We start from the raw sequence: 22,462 nt of genomic DNA, 5'->3' as shown, positions 1-22,462 counted from the left end.
TCTCTCAGCCAAGGAGACTGGTATCTCCTGCGGGACCCACACAAGTCTGTGTTCCTCACATACCAGCCTATGTAACCAAGCAGCATGGAAGACCTACAGCTCAGAGGATTGGTAAGAAAAGGGAAGTGAGGCTGTAGCCAAACACAAGATGATGAAGTAACAGCAGCAGCTCAATGGAAAGAGAAGAAACAACACAAGGTGAGATGTGCCCCATGGCTCATGGGTGGGCAACTAGAGGCCCCTGACCAGCTTTGCGCGACTTCAGTAAACGGTGTGTCATGGATTGACTCATTTGCTTGGTCTTTGAGTGATAAGGGAGGCTGGGACTTGGCCTTAGTGACTGTGTTGTATGCAAAGTGTGGTGATTGCTGTTTCCTCAGCCCAAAACTGAAGAAATAGCCCCGAAAACAACACTCTACTCACAATGATAGGGATGGTGTTCGCCCTGGAGAGGATCTGCTTGACCAAGCGATACCTGTCATACAAAGGCTTCATCACCTGTCGTTCGTTTTTGGTAACCTGAAAAGGAAAAAGAATTGAGAACCATGCAGCTTGCAGCAGATGCTCCACTCTATAATGCATGTGCTTGTGATCGCTGTTAGTCAGAGGGGGCCTGAACAGAATCTCCTGAGGATGATGGGTTAGCAGCATTAACCCTGAAACTGGTAATGCAAGTGCTCCCATACATCATTACATCTCCTGTCGCAGGTGCCAGATGAAGCAGCACCCAAGCTGTGGGGTGTCTTGTAATGGGGCTGTATGAGACAGGCTGTTTAAATGACCAGTTTAGGTATGTCCACAGAACAAAACGACCCACAGAGGCAACAGTCTGTGCCTGTAATCACGTCTACCATTATAAGGCACAACATGAGCTTTCCCACCCTTGTTCTTGTGGCTGGGGCCTCAGAGGCAATGTTTATGACGCACAAAAAGAGAAAAGAGCTGCAATGACTGGATACTGCAACGTAAGGAGTCTTTCTTAGGGTAGCTAAACTACAGGTATCACAAAAGCTGAGCTGGCTTCGCTATTTCTCCTAATTTCCTGTCCAAGGCCGCAGTTCTTCATCTTTTGAACAACCTAACCTTGCTCTCCACCCCTCCTCCCAGCAACCTTGCTGAGGAGAAGTTACCACAGAGCTGAGAAGGGATGAAAGTGCCAGGGCTGTGTGGCATAGAGAAGACAGACTAGTGCTGTAATGCCCACCCCAAGCCCTCTTTACACTGCTCTGCCCCTGACTCTACTCTCCCTAGCTGTGGTCATGCTCCCTCCCCCGTGTGACAGTGTTACAAACTGCCAGTGTTTATTTCTGGTTTCTTTCAGATCCAAGCTAAGCTGAAAGTCTTAGTACTGATAGTGCAGGAGAAGGGAAGACCTAACAGCTAGTAACTCATGTGGTAAAAGCAAAGGTCTGTCCAACCAGGTACTAGCTGTGAGGAAGTCAGGGTTTATTTCTTCAGTGTTTTGTTACAGCAGGCTTAGAAAACAGAATACTCGGCAGAACCAACCTGACCATCACCTGTCTTTGTATTCAGTACTGTCTGACCCACATCCTATGACTGTCTTTCCATTAGCTCTTTTGTCTGACTTTAGATTATAAAGCTCTTACAAGGTGAAGCTTTAACTGATTCTGATGCCTATCTTCCTCGAGGCTTTTTGCTGCTGCTAATCACCAAAGCATCTGAACAGCCGCCACACAAAAATCAACAGTGTAACCCCCTAGGGAGCTTTGTACAGTCTCCTTTTCTGCAACAGAAATAGGAAGGAAGGGAATACAGCTTAAGACAGGGAGGAGATTTTAAAATGAACGGTCTTTTATTTTGTCTGCAGTTGACTTTCATTGGAGTGAGCTTCCTAAAACTTTCTCATCCTCCCTCCAGAGCAGGGGAGGGTGCTGGTTTGCAAGGGGCAGAAGAGCTCCGAGCCCTCCCAGGAGTGGGACTGGCAGAGAAGAACTCTTAAGAATCTGGAGGCAGCATCTTCCTCCCGATAATCAAGTTTCTTTCTTATGTTGGGGGCAGATGAACAGGGAGGAAGGAGGAGGAAGGCCTTTTTATTTCTTCCTGGGTTCAATACGAACATCCCCAAGCCTGACAAGGGGCGTACAGAGGGGCAGTCCCAGCTCTGGGGCCTGCATGCCCCACACCTCTGGAGCACAGGCCAGCTCCAACACCCTCAGGCTGGCTGTTGGTTGCATAAGTAGCACATATGGATTAGAGGGATGTGAGCAGCATCAGACAATTCACTCGGCCCTCTCTGTATTGAGTGTTGTGTTGATCTGTTGCATTCAATGGCACTGGCTAGCAAGTTGCCTCCAACTTAGGGCATTTGTCTGCAACCCATCAAGCATGCTACTGGAAAAACTGGGTAGCCTGCCTCTCTCTCATTCTCCCTAGCTTTACTAGGTTAGCGGTTAGTAGATCAGAAGGCACAGCACTACTGTTAGCTCAGTCTCTGTTACTAAAAAAATAAAACAAAAAAAAAAATGACTGCTGAGGCTTACACTGAGGCTGAGAACCAAACCTTCAATTAACAACATTTCAAAGCCGATAAATAGCACTGTTCTGCACAGAAAAATAAACATAAGCCTTGGAATGGGCAAAAGATCCTTAGGTATGTGGAAGAATGGAAATAAACGACATGCCTCAGTGTCTGAATATCAGCGTGGAGAGAGAACACAGAGAATTAATTTAGGCATTAGAAGTGTATGTATGGGGCCTGAGTCAGCCCTGCTGATTTACACCAGCACATTTAACAGAAGGCAGATTCTGAAAGAAAATGTTTATCACACGGGCAAACTGTCTCAGTAGGTAAACATAAGTAATACCAGCAAAACCTAGGTATATTTTGGGAGAACATTAAAATGTAAAAAGCCTGTTGGAATAATGGAGCCTTTGACACAGCTCTGGGGCACACTCCACATGGCAGAAGAGCAATAGCTGAGGAACAGACCACTGCTTGCATTGTCACAGCAGCTCCAGAATTTCTGCAGAGATGGTCTTTTTGGCTTAAACAGTTCAGTTCCACCTTTGCAGGTTCATCTACCACTGGTGCAGAAAGACCCGGTTGCACAATAAATGTCAGCTCCATTGTTTTTCTTATTTAGTTAAAATATCTTTAAGAAAAAAAAATACTTGGCTGAACTATCCCCATTCTCCTCAAGCTCTCGGTACTTTTCCACTGCTGCAGTGCCAAGCGCTGGGAACAGCAAAAGCTGATCAGCTGCAGTCCTCCTTGCCATGCAGCGTTGCTAGGTATAGGCTGCTTACTTAAACCCAAACAAATTAAAAAGCAGTTGTATAAATAAAGGATCAGAAAGGGGAGGAAAAAATAAAAGGTATGCTGACAAGCTAGGCTCTGGACTTGTTCTCTTTTTTAAACAGATTTAAGTGAGTTCACTTCAACGAGATGCCACCTGTTGATTTATGTCATTGTAAAAGCAGAAAAGCAGACTGTCTCGGGGGGGGAGGCAGGGAAGGTGAAGTGGATTCCCTTGTGCTGGCCTTTTGCTCCTTCACCCAAGAATAAAACTGCACGTCCTCTCATAAATTATGCTGTTTTAAGTTGCCAGTATATGTGACTGTGCAATATTAGCCCTTCACAAAGGTATTTAAGTAAATTAGCAATACTTTTTTTAAAACAATGGACAAAGGAGGAAATAATTCAAGAGCAAAAGGAAGGAAGCGATCAGGAATCCCGTGCAGCAGCAGAATGACAGATTTGTCAGCTGCACTAATCAAGTACTCCTTATAAGCAGTAATTTGCTGCTCCCGAGCCGCTGCTCAAGGGATTAGCACCACTCTGAAATTAAGTTACTTCACCTATACAGCGGGTAGCAAAGATTATAACGCTGTCAGTGAAAGAGGAGGAGGGATTCATACAAAGCCAACAATGGTGTCCTGGAAGCCACAGTGTTTCTGCCACGGCAGGGACACAATACTTAATCCTCTGTCTTCACAAATAATTTTCCTTTGTTAAGATCAAATGTGCAAGAAACCTCATGACCTTTGCTTCCCTGGCACTTGGAAAAAAACATCGGTTTCTCAGAAGAAGAACGAAATTGCCTCTCAACTTATGCTGGGCTGCTTAGCAGACAAACTTGCACGAACCTTTCGGCACAAGCGAATTGTGCAAATAGCAAGGTGCCGGCACCTCCCTGCGAACAGCAAAGCGCTGGGAGAAACATGCTGTAGCTCCTCCAAGAAGGAGCAATGTATGCACACCTGTCTTCCCAGTTAGCCACTAATACTAGCAAATTGCAAAATTCCTGGTTGGATGGGGGACCACACACAACTATTCACGTGCAGACTATATCCCCAGTAAAGGTGGCTGAGTCCACTGGGCCACAAACTGGGTATCTGTGGATCCTGGTGAGTGTGATGCTAAAATAATGCACATTCTGCCTCAGTCAGCCCGGAGGCTCGGTCCTACGGGTATCTGCCAAGCACAGCGCTGCGTGCAGACATCGCCTTGCTGAGAACACACTCTTGGGTAGTGATGGCCGCGAAGGATCAGAGAGGTAGATTAGAGGATGCACGTGTGGTTTGAACAGCAAGAAGTCTAATGACTGTGACATCAAAGGAGCATTAGGGGGATCATTTACCGCAGACAAAGACATATAAAGATGTACTTTATAAAAAAAAAAAATGCTGCTGTACATACCGGTCTGCCATGAATGCTTTCATAATACAGCAAAGCTTTTTGAAGAGCCACTTTTTCAGCTGCTATCTGATCTCTTGTCATGTCCTATGAAGAACGGCATACAGAGAGAGGAGGAAGAAAAAAGAAGTCAGATTCCTGGACTGAACAATATTGATCTGTGGCCTAACCGAGTCACACCATTTTGTCATTAAAATGTTCTGAAGACGGGTCTCTGCCTTCCAGTCCTCTCTTCCCAGCTACATTGCCAGAGACTGTTAACATGAGTGGCACCCTATGCACAATGCAGAAAGATTAGAACCATATAAAATTTGTATGTGAAGGTGTTTTATGTACATATCGGGGACTTACCAATTATCAATGTGCTCTGAGAAAACAATGGCATGCAACTTTTAATCACAGCGCCTCTTTTTCAGTTAAAATCCAACGTGTAAATTCTACACCAAAGCACATGTTCCTTCTTTTTCTCCCAATCTGGGGCAAGCTCCAGCACCTCTTGCAAAGCTTGCCATCTTTGCTTTGACTGCCATAAACAGACTACCAAGAACTGAATTGCAGTCAGACCATCTCCTTCTGCCAATTCTGCTATAGAGTGAAAAGCTCTGGCAGACAGGCTGAGGGGACCAAGCCAAAAAACCAAAGGGCAGACAGTTAGGGAACTCTTTAAGTAAGTTTGCCAGAGCTCCCCCACCGAACTTGCCTGACACCAGGCCTTCTCTCCCTATCATAGCACCAAAGACTATCACAGACCCTCTTTTAAACAGCTAGGCTGTGGATTCTTGCTACCACCAGAAAACAGCCGAACACACGCTGTGTATCATCATCTTCTGAAGATCTAGTAAACAAAGATAATGCTGTCTGCCCCTCTCTTACAAAGCGTGCACAATTTATGTGTCAACAGACTAAAGGACTTCACTTCCAAGGCTGCCCAAACCTCAGGAACTAGCAACATCAGACACAAAGATCTCCCTGCTCACAACCCTCAGAGATCACAGCAGCTAACACAGCTCAATGCAAAACTCTGAAGAGTAGTGATAAAATCCCTGAGAGAAGAGCATTCAGCTTTGGAGCGATAACTAGAAGAAAACAGATGACCCAATGTCCAGAATCACTGGAAGACTCAGAATTTGCCAAAAGCCTTTGTGGATAACAACAGAAATAGCCAAATACAGGGCAGGAAATATTGCAATAATTCAGAAACGTTACATGGAATATACAAGGATCAGGAAAAGCACACACAGTGACATTCAACAGAAATGAAAGTCTGGAAAAAAAATCAGGTACTAAAGGCAGAGGGAAAGAAACTAAAGCAAGTGAGCCAGGAGTAAAGGCTGTAGACTTTGCAACAAAACACAGAAGACCACAAGGCTTTCCCAAATGACTCTGCAGCCATGAGTGACCCACTTGTACTTAAAGGCCTAAATTTGATCTGCCTACATCGTACCTTAATATCTTCAGGTCGGTTTGTCTCTGTTCGTTTTTCTTGAAGCTTCTTCTGGATAGAATCAAGGGTCGCTTCCACTGCAGGCTTGGCAGAGTTATCTGACAGGTCTTGCTTCTTGTCGTCGTCCTTCTCGAGCTGAGAGCCGAAGCTCTTGGGGAGCGTGTTGCTTCGCTGACGCACAACAGGGCCAAGGTCTTCCTCTGATATCTTTAGTTTTGACTCTAAACAGGGCATTTGGGGGAAGGGGAGTGATTTAAAATGTGGCAATGACAAGATCGCTGCCTAACATCAAATTTAAATGAGGCAGAGTCCAGCTGCCCCACAAAGGCGCACCAGTGGTGGTTGCTCACCTTTAAGTTGCTTTCGGAATTTGGCCAAATCGTTTGTCCATTTGAGCACTTCAGGGTTGGCTGCTTTGTCGCTGTGGGAAGGCTGGGAGGAAAAAAACAGTAATGCTGAATCTGTGTTAAACCAACAGGAGAGACCCACTGAAACAAGTATATGTCACAGAAGTAGGTACAACAGAATTCGGACCCGGCATGGACCATGAGCACTAGCTTCTGACTGGCACCCTGCAGGCCTCTGACCAGCTCATTTCAGACCTTGTTTTAATTGCTCCTCCCTGTCACAGCACTGACTCTTCAGGGCATCGTAAGATTGATTTTCTTTTTAGAAAACACAAAACTTTTGATGGCAAACATGAATTTGCAGGAGTGCCTCAGAGGGCCAGATGAACGTTGGAATCCTTGTGCCTACTGTTTTCTAACAAGACGGCACCTCCAAAATAGTTAGCCTAGCATGAACAGTTTGAGAAGTGTTAGGGTGATGCACATATTCACACCAAAAGCTTCCTTACATCCAAAGACAGCAAAATAACGCAAATGCTAGGCTACAGCAAGCCCTGAGCATTTCTTCCAGCCTTTTCTAGTGCAGGAAGATCCTTTCAGCACATTCCTTTGTAGTTTAGATCCCCAACAAAGACACACACACGCAAAGCTTTATTTCCTTAAAAAGCTTTCTATGCATTGGAAGGGCATGTCAGGAACAATTAACAGTACAGTACACTGCTGCTGCTCAGCAGCACTTGACTGTGGTTCCTGGCTCAGAAGTAAGGCGGCTGCTCTCTCTCCTCTGCAATGCACTGCTGTCCTGGGAGTACCATCATGCAAATGAGATGTGCAATTGTGCTTCCCATAAGCTGAACTTTAATAAACAAACAATCAGAATAGCATAGCTATTCCTACACACTGAGTCCGTGCTTGTGGCACACAGTCTTACGTATTGATCCAATTCTTACCAGTTTATTAGGCTATCCCTTGTTTTGCACTGATAATGCATAATGCTTGGAAAGGCAATTTGCTTAGTACAGATGCATGTTTTCTTTTTTTGGGCAGTAGCTTTTTTCATGTTTTCTTTTTCAGACCTTATAAAAGCTTTCAAGCACTCTGTATGTTTGACAGACTTGCCTGATGTCCCTTCCCTTTGTTGCTAATGCATAACTCTCCATACAAATGCTTAACTCCTAGAGACTCACTCTGTATTTCCTCTCCTCTTCAAATTTGTCCTCAAATCTCCTGATCTTTTTCTTCAGTCCCTGAATCCTCCGGGTGAGTTGTGCAGGGGTAAGGTCCTCTCTGTCGTCTTCATAAGATCCCAAAGATGAACTCCGCCTCCTACCAAGAGCAGAGAAGAGCTTATCCAAACAGCCACAGTACGTCTTCATGCAAAGAAGGCCACTTAAAACTTTGTGCAAATAATGGGAAATCCCACAGAAGTGAGAATGCTATGTTGCTACTCTGTAATGACAGCAAAAGATGCTGTAACAGCACTTTTCAGCAACAGCCACTCCCTAGATGTCAATTCACAAACCCAGAAACTATTAGTTACCAAGAGTTTTTCTAAAAATATCCCTTTCCCATCAGCAGGAACAGAAACCAAACACAGCACAGCTATCTGGCATTGTGGCTTGATGCAACTGTGCACACCCTTTACAGCTGGGTTTGAGAATCAGGACAGGGAAATCACAACCCACCTCATGAAGGAATGAGAATTGGGAGGGGAAGGAGGCACTTCTGTATCATCCAGGTACTGTTGGCTCTGTCCATAGGCATAGAAGCGAGGGGACAGCATGGGATCGCTGTCCTCATCCAGAAGCTGGCGAATTAAGCGACCGGCCTGCGGGGAAAGGCGAGCCTCATCTGAGTCTAAGCCGTCTCGCTGCCATGAGGAAAGAGCAGGGATGGGCTCTGGGAACAGTAAGACAAAGGCTGGTTTTATCGTTTTTGTTTTACACGTACGACAGACTCCAGGCAACTTTTCTAAAGAACCCTGACCTGTTTGTCCCGCACAGTGATTCCTTGTCGTCAGGCATTCTCTGGGTCATTATTTGCATCTATCTGCCCAGCGTGCAAAGCAGCGCCTGGCCACAGTGGGTACTCTCCAGAAACACAAATGATCTCCTAGGCACAACAGAAAACTGTACCCAGAAGTTGGCCAGTAATTACCATGGACTGACACCAAACGAGGCTATCGCCAGCCAGCACCTCTGAGGGAAAAGTTACGCTGGACAAGAGAAAATTATTGGCACACTGCAGTATAAAGGAGGCAACTGGATTACAGGAGGGTTTTTTTTCAATTTCAGGGTGTACAAATGCTGTAAATGAGTTGCGTATTAATTGTCCTGCCATAGCCTCCAGCACTCCAGTACAACCCTGCTACCCACTATTGGAAATTCAAAGACTGGGAATAAGCCTAGGTTCTTCTAGTCTGCAAGGAAAAGCTGTCTCACATTACACCCAGTTCCACAGGGTGCTTAGCCTCGAAATGAACAATGATGGTAATACGGTCTGAGTTTCCCCCTTCTCTATCCCGCGTGCAATCCTGCTGCTTAACAGCATGGTGGAAAAGTGGAGATCTTCAGCCACCTGGACAACCTCACCAGCTGGAAGTAAAAGCAATGCTCTACAGGGAGATGGTGGACTGGGAGAGAAAGGGAAACCAAACGTAGCAGTAGCATTGCTAATTAGCATAACGGAGCCCAAGGAAAGCTACCACCTCAATCTTGTGATCGCTCCCTCCAGATGCCATAAGAAGTCCAACATTTTGTGTTCAGATAGTTTACTAAGCTGATTTGCATGCTCCTACTTAGCACCACGGGATTAGACAGTTTAAGAGCCAGGCTTTGAACTTACAAATCTAACAAATAGTTTGAGAGTCAAGTAAGAAAACAAAAACCTTATAGAAAGCTCCCAGACCAGTTGCAGAGCTACGGACTCATGATTTCCCATGCCTCGTGCATCTATTCTTCCATGAAGAGAAGGGGCTTTTGAAGTTCCCGGTTTTTGAATAAAAAGCAGTATTTCCTTTTGCTGAACAAGGTTAACATTTTCATAGCTCCGAACAGATTACATAAGGCTTCCCTTACAGCATCTGTATGCTGTTTAATATTCCCACCCATGTACAATTCAGACAGCACAAGATCATCCACAATTCAGTAATGACAGGCTCAGCGGTATTTTGCCTGCACACGGCATCAAATAACGCTCTTCCCCCCTTCTTCCTTAGCACATGAATATAAATGGCACGCCTCTGCTTAGAGGTTGGTGCTGCATGCAAACTGATGTGCTGCTCTGAAAGGGATGGCTGGAGGTTTTTGCAAAGAGCCTCTTGCAGGTGTTGTGCTAAGTGAAGCACATACAAGCCTGGCTCACAGAGGCTACTTTGATGAGGTGTGTAAGTCCCGAGTGTACGTAGGCTGTTTTGCCACGGACTGGAAAGCTAATGCAGCCTGCACTTCTCAATTAATTTCTAGAACAAGAGTTTTTTCTTAGCTGTGTTCAACCTTGGCAGTTCCTAATACCTGAAATATTTTGCTCAAGGAATCTGATAAGGAGGAGGGTGAAACGAAGGGCAAACTCTTCAGCCAAACTGCGACACTTTGGTGTTGCACACTTCCCTGATCACTCATGATTTCAGGAAGGTCCTCAACAAGATCTCTTGTAGCAAAATAATGACTAGTAACACTAAAGGAACAAATCTGATAACTTCATTCCTGCTAGTCAAATGTAAGTGATGCACACAATTCTTGCAGACATCTCTCTTGTCTGATTTTTGGAATACATTCTCACCCCAAAACAGAATTTGCTCTTGGAAATGGTTAAATCACACCTCCATGGGATTTATATACATGGAATAAACTTGGAAGAAATCAGCAGCATACTTAGCAGTAACCAAATTAAGCTGCTACACCACACTGGCTAACAAAGCCATTATTAATCATGCATGATGCATGTGACTTTGTCCCAAGGTGGATTTATACACCAGATAGCATGCGACATTCAGGGAATTGTAGTGGCTCAAAGAGCTTCTGATCAAACCCCAAAGACAGCAAAGCACTTTATGCAAGCTACCGGAGGCTGAGGTATGTCTACTTTCTCTTTTGTTAATTTCAATATACTGCCCAAAAAGATAAACTCACATTCCACAGGAGAAAGTGTTAAAAAGGAGATGGAAAAAAGGAATAAAAGGAAAAATCAGACTTGGGACTTGATAGAAGAAAAGGTTGCTATAGCAAATCAGCTGGTTTTAACCCTCACTCCTGGAGGGCCTGAGTCCACGCGTATCTTGTTTCCCTTACTGACTCTTAAGTATTTGAAAGAAAAAGATCTCATCTGGACACAAAAAATGGATAACCCCCTAGAATGTTGCACAGCAATTAATTAAAGAACATATTTAGGTAAGTAGAATTATGGATTTTATCTACATCCGATCACAAAGTGGACCAGAGCTGTAGTCCAACTGCCTTCCCTCATACTGGCCCGGTGCCAGGTGCTTCAGCTGGAAGCACTGGAATTGCTGGATTGAATAAATATATAGGAACCTGCTAAGGGTAAGCTGCCACTTTTTCTGACAGGGCACAACGGATCAATTAGTGTTTAACAGAATACGTAATACCTTTTGTTACTCATTTACCCAAAATAGCTATCGGAGTGTTGAGCCTTTTCGGAAGGCTGCTAAATTCCTGGACTTAATGACTCAGGTTTGAAGTATCTGCTCTCAGGATTAATATTGTTACCCTTTCCCCTTTCTGCTACTTGAAGAACAAAATCTCAGTAAGGAATGTAAAAGTTCCACCTTTTCTTTGCCATTAGCTTGACAGAACAGTTACCCTTATTCATGTTCTGTCTTGAACAGATCTGTCTTGCTCAGAGAAAACTCAGTTTTCTACTCACCTCCACAGTCTTTCCATGTACTATTCCCCACCCCCCCTTCTCCATAATGAAAATCTTTTGTGAAAATAAATATATTTGGGAATATTTAACCAGCATGGCTATACCAGTGCAGAGAAAAGGTGAAAAAAATTTCTGTTTATTGGTCAGACTCTCAATGCATTTCTTCTAGGTACACTTTCTCTAAGTCGGCATTGAAGAAATGAATTATGCTGGTATTGAGCCTGCAGTCCTTCAGAACTGCTGCACTCCCTCTCAAAATCCCACAACCAGCTAATCTTTCAACAAAGCTGTCAGCCATCTGCCAGGTGTTGCTCTGCAGAACTCTGTAGGCACACATACGCCTACGGCAATACAACCTCTCTGCAACCTGCCACACAGAGGGCTGGAGATATTAATAAACCTGTGTCATGCAAGAAGGGAGGAAGGAAGATTTAATTGTACCAAATTGGTGTATTATTGCTGAGCTCCAAGCCGCCACGCTGATAAAACCTGACTTTTTTTTTATCACCGTATTGTACATTTGCCACAGGGTTACTGGGGGCTGCAGGGCCAACAGAGGGGTGGCCACACACACACACACGCAGCCCATGTCAGATGCAGCCAGCAAAATGCCGCAGGCATCTCCTGTTTCCCTTTCCTCTGCAGCCACACAGCTGATGCATGCTGCTCACACCGCTTTTACACACCCCCGTCTAACAAAGGAGGCCAAATCTCAGCTGCTGCAAACCCAAGTAGGTCCAGAGGGATTAAAAAGTCTGAACTCATTACCACACCTGAGGTCCTACTATTAAATCCCACCTGAAAGACCCCAGAAAGATCTCTCATAATAAAGTGAAAAAAGCAATTTAAAACCCCAAAACATTCACTAGCTCAGTAACAACCTATTTTACTCATCTTATAAATAACTGTTTGAAAACATCCTTGTTTGAATACATCAAGAGGTATTCTTCCTACACAGATCAAAAATGATCCAAATAAAGTGCTACCATGCCTTTTCAGTTAGTGAGATGACACATCTCTCAGCTACCAAACCAACTTTGTGTTTTGTTTATAACATCATAATAACCAATGAAAAAATAGTTTTTAAAATATTTGTGCTATCAAATAAAATCAGTACACAATGCAATTATTCTTTTCTACACATAGTAATAAAAATGCAATGTGTTTCATCACCTTTTGATTCCTTACGCTAACGAGTGTTACACAAATACATTGATGTACCTTAAGTCCACAGTGTTGAGAAAAAGAAATCCAAATCTAGCTTCCCTGTTGCTGTACTCTTCGGATTTTTTTGGGGTGGTTTTTTTTTTTTCCCATGGGAAATTACCAATTAAGTCAGTGTTGAAACTATTCGTAGATCAGCTTCACCCTCAGGGTCTCAGTGCTGCAATACTTGAGTTCTCAACACTGAGAACCCAAATTGTGTTTTGCATTTCTGCTTCTATCCTTTCCCCCCCCCCCCCCAAGCTTCGAAGGTTGTAGAAAAATGTCTGCTGATTGTTTCCTAACTGCTTGTTACTGCAAACTGCTTGAAATCTCATCCACAGAACTTTTTTTAAAGCGTCAGTAATCGGGCGATGTAGGCAGCAATCACACGCATCGTATTGATTTACTGAACTGCCAGCCGCTGTTACGGAGAGTAACATACTTGCAGATTTTCCTTGAGGGCAGGATAGCAAGTTCTGGGCTCGAATTAGAAACATTTGGTAAGAAATTTGTACAATAGTGCTGGACTGTGAAAGAACACTCTGTCCTCCTCGCTCACAGCACTCCATTCAAACGTAATCCGCAACAATTAAAAACTTTTTGCTAGGGAAGCAGCTCTGAAAACGCTTGCTCGCAAGCTGTCTCAGCTGGCACTGACTGACCCACCAGCTTAGCATGCAAGCCCAGCAGTCACACATCCCAGTTCACAGAGACAGCTCAGTTCACACCCAGCCCGGGAATAAAACGATTTGATTTGTGTCTGCCAAATGCACACTAGTCAAATATTTCTCCTGGATCATGGGAAACACACCTAGGCTTAGTGTTCAGAACTTGACTGTGGCTGGGGCACTACTCACGCCCTGCATCCTACATCGGCAGCGTGATGACTACTACGCATATGCCCTTACAGGTAGCAGGCGAGGCAGGTAGAGAAGGCAGGCACACAGCAGAGTGCCGAGCAGCCTACGCACCGGAGGAAGCGCGAAGCCATCGTCTCTGTCCTTTCTCTGCCCAGCTTTAGGTAAAGGGAACATAGCCTGGAGAAGTACAGCACTTCTCTCCTATTGTGTACAGATTGGACGATGTGGTGAACCTTAAAAAAAATATCTGGTAAGAATTACTTCTAGCGTAAGATAAAAGGCGGGGGGGCCTGGCAGCAGCTATCACAGTTCTGTGCCCCTGAAGGAGGGCTTTTAAGGTAGCTCTGGTCTTAACGTGATGGAGAGCCTGCCTGAGAGACAAATAAGAGCTAGTCAGTGGACAAGGCTGTCTTGTGTAATTCTGTGCCCACTCTTGAAGGCTCTTCCCTCACATCTGACTGGAGGCAGTGACAGCTACAGCTGAAGGCAACCCCTCAACCTGTAACTGTTCTCACAAGCCACTTCTAAAAGGCGCAGCTGTTGTCCTGATCACTAGATGCTCTGTCTCCTGCGGTATGATACAGAGGACTCGGCACCCAGAAGTCAGCTCCACTATGCCCCAGAAGAACAGGTAATTTCCTGAGAGAAGGATCTACCAAATTTGCTAGAGCAAAGCAATAAACTCCTCAAGTGTTACTGCATTTGGAGGCACAGTCCTTTCCCTTTTCACTGGGGATGCAACCAGAGCTGCAGCACAGATCCCGAGAGGTCTGTGAAGGTCTGAGTGACACAGGCTGGCTGGCAGAGGAAGGGAGGATGCCCTGGCTGCTAGAGCTGTGGATGGGTGGTACAACCCTGCCTTGCAAAGCCAGTCTCAATTACAGACTCTGTCGTTAGCTGCAGAAGCAGCCTGAGAGTTGATGTTAAGATCTTCCACCTCCTGGATGCCGCAAGCTTGATTTCACGCCCACAGCTATGGAAGACTCAGAAGGCACCATTTTGCTGCTTTTTCATCTGCATCAACAAAATGGTGATTCTGGAAGGCATGCCTTTTAGAAGATGGCATCTCTCTCACCACAGACAGCTGTCCATCTCCTCCTCTTGTGAAATGCATGTGAGCAGAACAGAGGAAGGAAGGATCAAAGAGAAGCACTCTTCAAGCACAGTCACACATGCATAATCCTGTTTCATATTTGCAGGGCAAGAAAGCTAGAATCCGTAAGAGCACACCTATGAAGAAGGAATTGTACCAAAGGTGCAACTTATTCTGTATGATGGGAAAGCCTCTCTGGCAGATCTCTGTTCTCCCCTTCATGCGTTCATATGACTCCCATTAGTAACCCAAGAAGACCAAAAAAAAAAAAAAAAAAAAGAAAAAAAGAAAGAGAGTCATTATTTCCAAAGGTTCACATGACTGCTGAAGCCACACATCACCTCTGAGAACACAGACATGCTCACCCTGGCCTGAGACCCTGCGGGGCAGTGCTAATTAGCATCCCAGCAAACACATACAGCAGCCAAGGCCTCCTGGGAGCCTTTCCACGGCGCTTTGATCAACCATGCTGCACACGTGGTGATACCACCCAGGGAATCCCCGCCTAGCAAGCAAATGGAGAAATGCTCTCCCAACCATGGTGACTAGTTGCCTGGTGAATCAAAGGCAGCCACGGCTGCAAGTTTTCTTTACTCATGCCCAAAGTGTCATAACTACTCCACTCCTAGAGGGAAAGGCAAAATATACTAGGTCACGTATTCTGTGGAGGCAGGAGCAGATTTAGAGCAATAAACTAGTTACACATTTTCCCCTCTCTTGCTTATTAAAATACCGTACTCCCCCTTTTCCTGCTTCTTCCCTGTCAAAGCCCTTCTTTCACTCCTAAAGCACAAACAGAATTCTTGCTTGCACATGGAAACCCTGTAACTGGAAAAGGGTTTGATCCCAGAGGTGCTGGACACCTTAAATTTATCTCAAGTTCAAATGAAATTGAGGTTCACGGCACCCACAGAGCTCCCCCAGATTTCCCACCCTTAACTGAGTCAGTGCAGCCACTAAGAACCACTATTAAAATAATTTAAAGCACACACAATTTAACACTGCTGTTTGAGCTGGCGATCAGAATTTTTTCACAGCATACATAAAAAAGTTGTTTGTAAGAGCTATCAAAAGACAAAACAGCAGACAGACAGCCTTTTTTCCAGCTACGCTTTTCAGATCTGAATCATTATTTCCAAATAGCGATTGAAGTGGAAGAAAAGGAAGAAAGAAGGAAGTTCCTTTCAGACTGTGAAACACCCAGCTTCTTTGAAGTATAGGGCCATCTAGCTTAATATGAGTGACCAGCCACCAAGAAATAAGTTATCCTGAAACACTCCGGGACTTAAGAGTACTAAACAACATGTGAAAGTAACTTCAAGAATAAACCAACTAATTTTCTTTCTCTAAGTGACAATTAGAATTCGTACCCATCCAGTATTTTGCTTCCAGTTTCTCCAAACTTTCAGTTCCATATTAAGGACCAAATTGCTTTCCTGTTGTTTTTGGCAAGGGAAAATGATCACATAAAGACATACGCAGCCCACTCAGGTCTCCCTCTCTCTCTTTTCACTTGTACGACCAGCCATCACACAATCCTACCTTCCCAGTTGTTGTCATCACACAGCGCTGTCAAATCCAGCTGAGGCACTTCCGACACAAAGCTGTTTTCCTGGTCATCGGCATCTTGATTTCTTTGCAACTTGTTTTCAGGAATGCTTGGATGCTCTTGAATCTTCATACTTGAAGTCAGCTATATTCCCGTATACCCGCAGAAATGAGAAAGAAAAAAAAAAAAAAAGGATGTTTCAGGAGGCAGAGGAGGAAAAAAAAACACCACCCTGCAGTCACAGCAGCAGTAAGCTCACACCTTTAGCTAAAAACATCCAAACAAACAGACCCTGGTGTTTCCAGCTCCGAATCCAAATCCCCTGCGTGGTGACCCCTACGTACTAACTGCTCACTCACACCGGTAAAAACATCCATCCATCTGTCTTCCTTGGATTTTTCCTTCAGGAATAGCCACTGCAAGTTCCCAAGACTACCTGCCCTGACAACTGCATGCAGCTGAAAAAGCCTCCGGTAATCGATTGGGATGAAAAGGGAGGGAGGAAGGCAGGGAGAAAGGGAGAGAGAGGGGGGCGGCTGCATACACTTCCTAAAGGAGCACAACTCCTTGGAGCAACAACAAAAACGCTGCTGCTGCTGTAAGTCTGTAGCAATATGGTGTCTTCTAAAAAGCAGGCACCAGAGCTCCTGAGGTAGCAGCCGCAGCCAGCCAGCAGCGCAGGCTACGTACATGAATGCTCTCATGCAGGCTGTGCTGGCTCAGATCAATTAGTGCCAGCTAAGCTGTGCTGGCTGCACATTCCCCGATTTCCTGTGGTTGTTTTCTAGCTGGGCGTGGGGAGAGCAGAACTATTTATGGAGGAGCTCTGGGTATTAAAGCAGTGTTGCGCAAATCCAAACGGCAGTGGGGTTTGGCATCTCAGCTGGAAGCAGTGTGGACTCTGGGAAAAAGCCAAAAAATTCACACAAGCATCCAATGACTTAGGAGGGGAAAAAAAAAAAAGGCATGCTGTCAAGTAAATGATTCATCATTTAGCGCTACCTAGAAGCAACCGCTGTTTGCTTCACCACTATTCACCCCTGCACATACCACACGTCGTGCGCATTTATGCAGAAATCACTGCCATTCCCACAATGCAGATACACAGTGCGCGTGTCTGCAACAGTGCGCTTGATGACACGGGCAGTTTTGTCACTCTACCATGAAATAGCTGTAATGCCTCACAGAGGGCAGTCGGGAAAAGGAAGTGTAAGGCGTGTACATAAACATATAGTGTGATAATGTATAAACCCACCAACAAATGGAGCTATCCGGATAGACAGCGGCACATTACTACGTAAGCTATTTGATCTTGGTAAGAACAGCTTGGGTATAATTCTCTCAAACAGAGTCCAGCAGGTAGCCAACATGCAGATGTCCCCCTGCAGGAATTCTGATAATCTAGTTAGCCATCTGCATATGCTGATGTGTGAAGAAAACGGGCCTGAAGAAAATAACCAGTACATTTGGACATGTTTTACTTGTGAACCCAGAGGCATGGCCAAACTGTATTAAATCAATATCCTTAGCATATGCCAGTATGGCACATTTAATTTTTTTCATCTGCATAAAGCTAATGATGGGTTGTGGGTTTTTTCCACTCTGAGCAGAGGAAAAACAAGTAAACTTCATGCTGGGAGGGGAAAAATCTGCCCAGTAGACAAATTATATGAATCAATGTTTTTATCTGGATTCAATCCCATCAATCCCTGCAACTGGACAGGGTGCTGGACTATCTCATCTAGGCTCCCTTTCCTGTGAAAGGTTGGCCTAGGTGATCTTCCAAGGTCCCTTCCAGCCGGGGCTGTTCTACGGTTCTAAAAACCTGAGTGACGAACACACTGGTACTTGTAAAAAGTGTTCTGCATTGTATTTGTGTAAGGTTTGTATTTCCTTTTCATTTCAATAAATTGTCTTTTTCAATCTTTATAACAAAAGAAACACTAAATGACAGTTTGCCAAGCACTAATAACTTGTACAGCTTGACACTAAATCTGATTACAAATGTGTTTATTGTGAGAGCTGTAGATGGAAAAATTGCTAATTCATTATTCAATATCTTTTAAGCTGCTTCCAGGTTGGAAGGACTGAAATACTTCAAGGTCCAAGAACAAATTTCTTGCCAGGATCTAAATAGTCAGCATACATTACAAACATAAAGACTGGTCAGTGGCCAGAAACAGGCAGTCTTCTACATTTAGTAAAGAACAAACTGTACCAGTTGATAAACTGCATTTAAATTGCCAACACAGTATTTTAAGGCTGAAAGAAACAAATCAGTTAAGTTTCAAAGTAGGTGCTACTTTTAATAGCATCAAGAAGCGTGAAGAGAGGAACTTACCTAGATTTTAAAAATTTCAAAGGTAATTTCAAAAGAAAATACCATCCTGTCACCACCACTGATACCAACGTCAGAGTTAAATGTCTTTCTATGAAGAGTGTACAACCTCCTGACTTCTACAAAGACTTGTTAAAAATATCTGTAGCAGACATAAGAGCACTTCCCAGATGGGTAAATGTTTCCATTACACATATATTAGAAAGATCGTATCAATGTTGTCTTCCTTCTAAAGTCACTTCAGCTGTTGGAAACGTTTAAAAGCTGTTTAAAAAACAGACCTGTGCTGTGCCTGCAGCCGGTTTTACTCTCCTTGCTCACTGATGTAGCCTCTAACACAATTAATAAATCATTAGGTGTTCTGGAGAATAGTGGTGGTACAAATCCAGGAGACTCAAGAAAGCAGATGTTTAACCTTCTTTGCACTAACGCTCCAAACCCATGCAGTGGTGGATGATTCAGTATTTGATTTCCTGATGCCACCAGTTGCCAACCCCCAGGACCAAAACCAAGTAAGGGAGAACCACTGTGCTTTAGGTATGGACGTGCCACAACTGCCCACAAACCCAAGGGGCAGCAAGTTCATGATTTCAGTAGCAGGTGGCAGTCACAACAAATGACCACCCAAAAATCTTCAAACTAGGCACCTGATTTCTATTTTTTAGAAGCTTCTCCTGCAGCCGTGCTTTGCAGTACCTCTAACTACAGATCTAAGTAACCAAGTCAGCTGCTTTGATTCTCCCTGCTCCAAAAGAGACTCAGCATAAAGAGCAGCTTAAGCAGCTAGAAGTAAAAGGCAACAAAAAGGTCTTTGAATTCTGATCAGGAAGTTGTATTCTGTTTGATTACATGTGGACTGAAATCAATTTTATTTAAAAGGCTTGCTTCCCCCGCATCTGACCATCCACTACAACCACAAGCAGGAAGTACCCTTAAGCACCTGTTGCTAACACCGTCTGACGCAAGCACGCAGCCATGCTGCTGCCTTACTCCTGAGTCATGCTAATCCCCCTCTACACTTGTTGCCACGCTGCTGTGAATCCTCAACACCCTTCCCCTATCAAGACTTGGGTACTAGAAACCTGTGTTTTTCAAATCAGTCTACATCCTAGAGCTTAGCTGCTTCCGAGGGCACATTACGAAGGCTACAAAAGCACTGAAAATTCATTCAGGACACGTGTTTCAAGGTATTTTTACTGCACCATGGACATGCAAGTCTGCACAACTGGTAGCTACGGCAAATTCCAAATACCTTTCCTAATATCTTCAGACTGGAGACAGGGTGAGAAAGAGTATGAAAGTCCCTGTCCCTTCCTCATCCTGAATGAGCTTTTTGTTACGGAAGGTTCGTCTTTAAGCTGCCCTAAGCTAAAGCCTTACAAGGGACAAGGAATGTAAAATTACCCTGCAGGAATGTAACATTTTCTGGACCTTGTAATTCCTATATAATACAATCTCTGGGTTAAGGTTACATCTTCTCCCGCAGTTAAAATTCTAAATTTTAAAACTCTTCCTAAGGAGAAGTTTGTTTTAAGATTATGATTTCATATTCACATATACCTCGCCCAGATTAATTTAAAAGCTTAATGGGAGTATTGTGTGGCATGGCAGTGACAGCACCTTCTCCACATGCAAGCTGGTACGTGAGGAACAAGGTGTTGCAAAATCCATGCTCTGGAAAACACAACAGCTCGTAAGCAAGTGCAGGATCATTGGGAATTACTACTGACCCTCTGGGAGCAAAGTAGGAGATCCACCTAAAGCCCAGTTAGAGCAGTGACCAAAGGCAACACTGAACACCCCTCACACAGTTTACAAGTTTCAGTGTCCCCTGAACTTCTGCAGTTACAAACACAGCTGGTCAGAGCCCAGCTGTTAGCAAATAATCTCTTTTACCTTTCCTGCTAGATGGAAATAATACCTACCAGAAACAAAGTCTTTCAAAGGCTATAAATGCATAGTGGCTGTTATTAAAAACAAACACACACCACCACCCCCAAACCCCCCCCCAAATAACCAAAACCACAAGAGGAGGCTAGCTTAAAAATACTACCAGCCCTCAGTTAACTTCCAGACGGCCACAGAAACCAGACATTGTCCACAGCTGTTTTAGTGTGCTCCTCTGAAACGGGTGCACAGCTGAGGGAGAGGCACCTCTGATAACTCTCCCCAGTATTTTAGATGCTTGGCTGCCTGGAAGTGTTTCAAGCAAACTCAAACGAACCACTGACTGCAACGGTGTTCACCTAATCCAACCCCAGTCTTTCCTTTGCGGAACAGTTAGATGAAAAACACCATAAAGTGAATGCCGGAGTGTGGTACTGAGCAGAAATGGAAAGTTTTGGAAAAAACTTTTGCCATCAATGTCACATCTCCCCTCCTGACAGCCATCCAACTACCAATTCCTACAGAGAAGCAGGAGATGTTCCAGTTTTCTAAGACAAATGGAAGACCCGCGTTCAAAGGCAACATTGGGAATGCATAAATAAAAGACCAAATGATTTTAGAGAAAACAAGAGAGACAAGCTGATCTTCTACCCTGGGAGATAACCAGTCACACACCCTGTTTGTAATGATTAACAAGGGAACTCAGCGTCACTTAAACCAAAGTGCTGACTTCAGTGACGCTTCCCTTTTTGGCAAGGAGGGATCGAAGGGACTGAAGCAGATGCTTTCAGATTCCTCAGCAGCTGAGAGGCTCCCTAAATTATGTAAATAAAAAGCAGAAGGAAGGAAAGGAAAGATAAAAGCAAACGCTAACTCCATTTCTCTGGGAGAAATGCAATTTCACAGAACTAGATGCCTAACTACCTGTTTCCACTCAATAAAAAGCCCATTTAGAGACCACAAAACTGAAACACAAAATCCAAAAAATACCAACCTGAGGGTGCCTGAAAAAAACCTCATCGTTTTCACTTTCTTTGCTACAAAAAAAACACAAAAAAACACCAACATATTACAAATGCAAAACCAGACTTGTCTTATAACAAAAACAAGCAGGACTTCTACACACACAGGTTTTTAGATTCTTGCTATGGCTGCACACATTAATTCATTCAGTAGACAAAGGGACAGGAGCTATTTGTGGAAAATATAATGTCAATTAATTCTAGTGCCCTTAATCCAAACCTTAATCTCTCCACAAACATAACTGTGGAGAGAAACTGTTGTTTCAGGTGAGCAGAGTGGGGCTGTACAGCTCTCGCAGAGAAGCAAAGCACAAAGAAAAGGGCTGGACCCCGCGGCCAGGTGAGACAGGCCCTGCAGCCCCCCGTGTGCAGCACGCTGGTTCAGGTGCTTCACAGCTGACTTCTCAAGTCTGCATCATCAGCATCTTCAGTGCTGTGCTTAACGGGCTGGGAGAAGAGTCTTGGTGGCATACGCTGCTGTGCAGAGCCCACACAACATATGCAGGGCCTCCATACAGCTCTGCTTTGAAGCTAACACAGTGGATAATGCTGTTCTGCAGCATAACTAAATGTCACCCTCATAGTCTGTGGTGGAAGATCTCTTAGGCTGTACTACAACCACAGGGAAAATAAAACTTACATATATTTAAAGAAAAAAAAAATCACCTTTCTTCAGATAAAATTTCCATGTCATCAGGTCCTGTTCTGTCTATAGGCCTGGATGAGCTAAAGCTTTCCATAGTCTGTAATACAGCAAATGTTAAAGCAGTAAGATACATAAGAGAAATGGAGTCCAGCTGCAGGCCATTAAACAGATCAAATACAGGAATATCCAACAGGACTTCTAGAAACAAGACAACCACCAGACTATTGCCTATTGCACGTTTATAACAAAACAAATCCCAGACTTTGTTGCCCGTAACCTGCAAAAACCCACAACTGCTCACTGCTTTGTTGCTTTTATCAGATGACCTCAAGATAATGTAAGTAATGTAATAATGCTGCATGGTACTCTCTCTGTTCCCATTTTACAGACTGACAGACAGGCTGAACTTGAGAGTAATTCTGCGGTGTGTACAAGTCCTGTAAGAGCAGATACCAAAATCCACCGCATCTTCCCAGCAGAACTGCTTATGCCCATCTTAGAAAATACCCTCCTTCTTAGCCAAACCCTT

General features: G+C 44.2%; 1 protein-coding gene across 7 annotated transcripts in view; it reads right to left on the bottom strand.

The window, feature by feature from the left end:
* FAM13A (family with sequence similarity 13 member A) overlaps window positions 1-22,462 on the bottom strand; it is a 141,970-nt gene that overhangs the window by 11,929 nt on the left and 107,579 nt on the right. For 6 of the 7 annotated variants that reach the window (XM_080397311.1, XM_080397312.1, XM_080397314.1 and 3 more), the window contains 9 exons: window positions 21,954-22,030; window positions 21,260-21,302; window positions 16,034-16,184; window positions 8,134-8,347; window positions 7,636-7,774; window positions 6,452-6,533; window positions 6,102-6,322; window positions 4,661-4,744; window positions 424-519 (listed from right to left, as the gene is read on the bottom strand). In XM_080397311.1, coding sequence (XP_080253437.1) covers window positions 424-519; window positions 4,661-4,744; window positions 6,102-6,322; window positions 6,452-6,533; window positions 7,636-7,774; window positions 8,134-8,347; window positions 16,034-16,184; window positions 21,260-21,302; window positions 21,954-22,030 — 1,107 coding nt within the window. The remainder of the gene's footprint in view (window positions 1-423; window positions 520-4,660; window positions 4,745-6,101; window positions 6,323-6,451; window positions 6,534-7,635; window positions 7,775-8,133; window positions 8,348-16,033; window positions 16,185-21,259; window positions 21,303-21,953; window positions 22,031-22,462) is intronic. The other variant, XM_080397313.1, reaches the window with a different exon arrangement.

The sequence above is a fragment of the Falco punctatus genome, assembly GCF_963210335.1.
Source record: "Falco punctatus genome assembly, chromosome: 1".
NCBI lineage: Eukaryota > Metazoa > Chordata > Aves > Falconiformes > Falconidae > Falco > Falco punctatus.
This window is presented reverse-complemented; position numbering and strand designations above follow the sequence as displayed.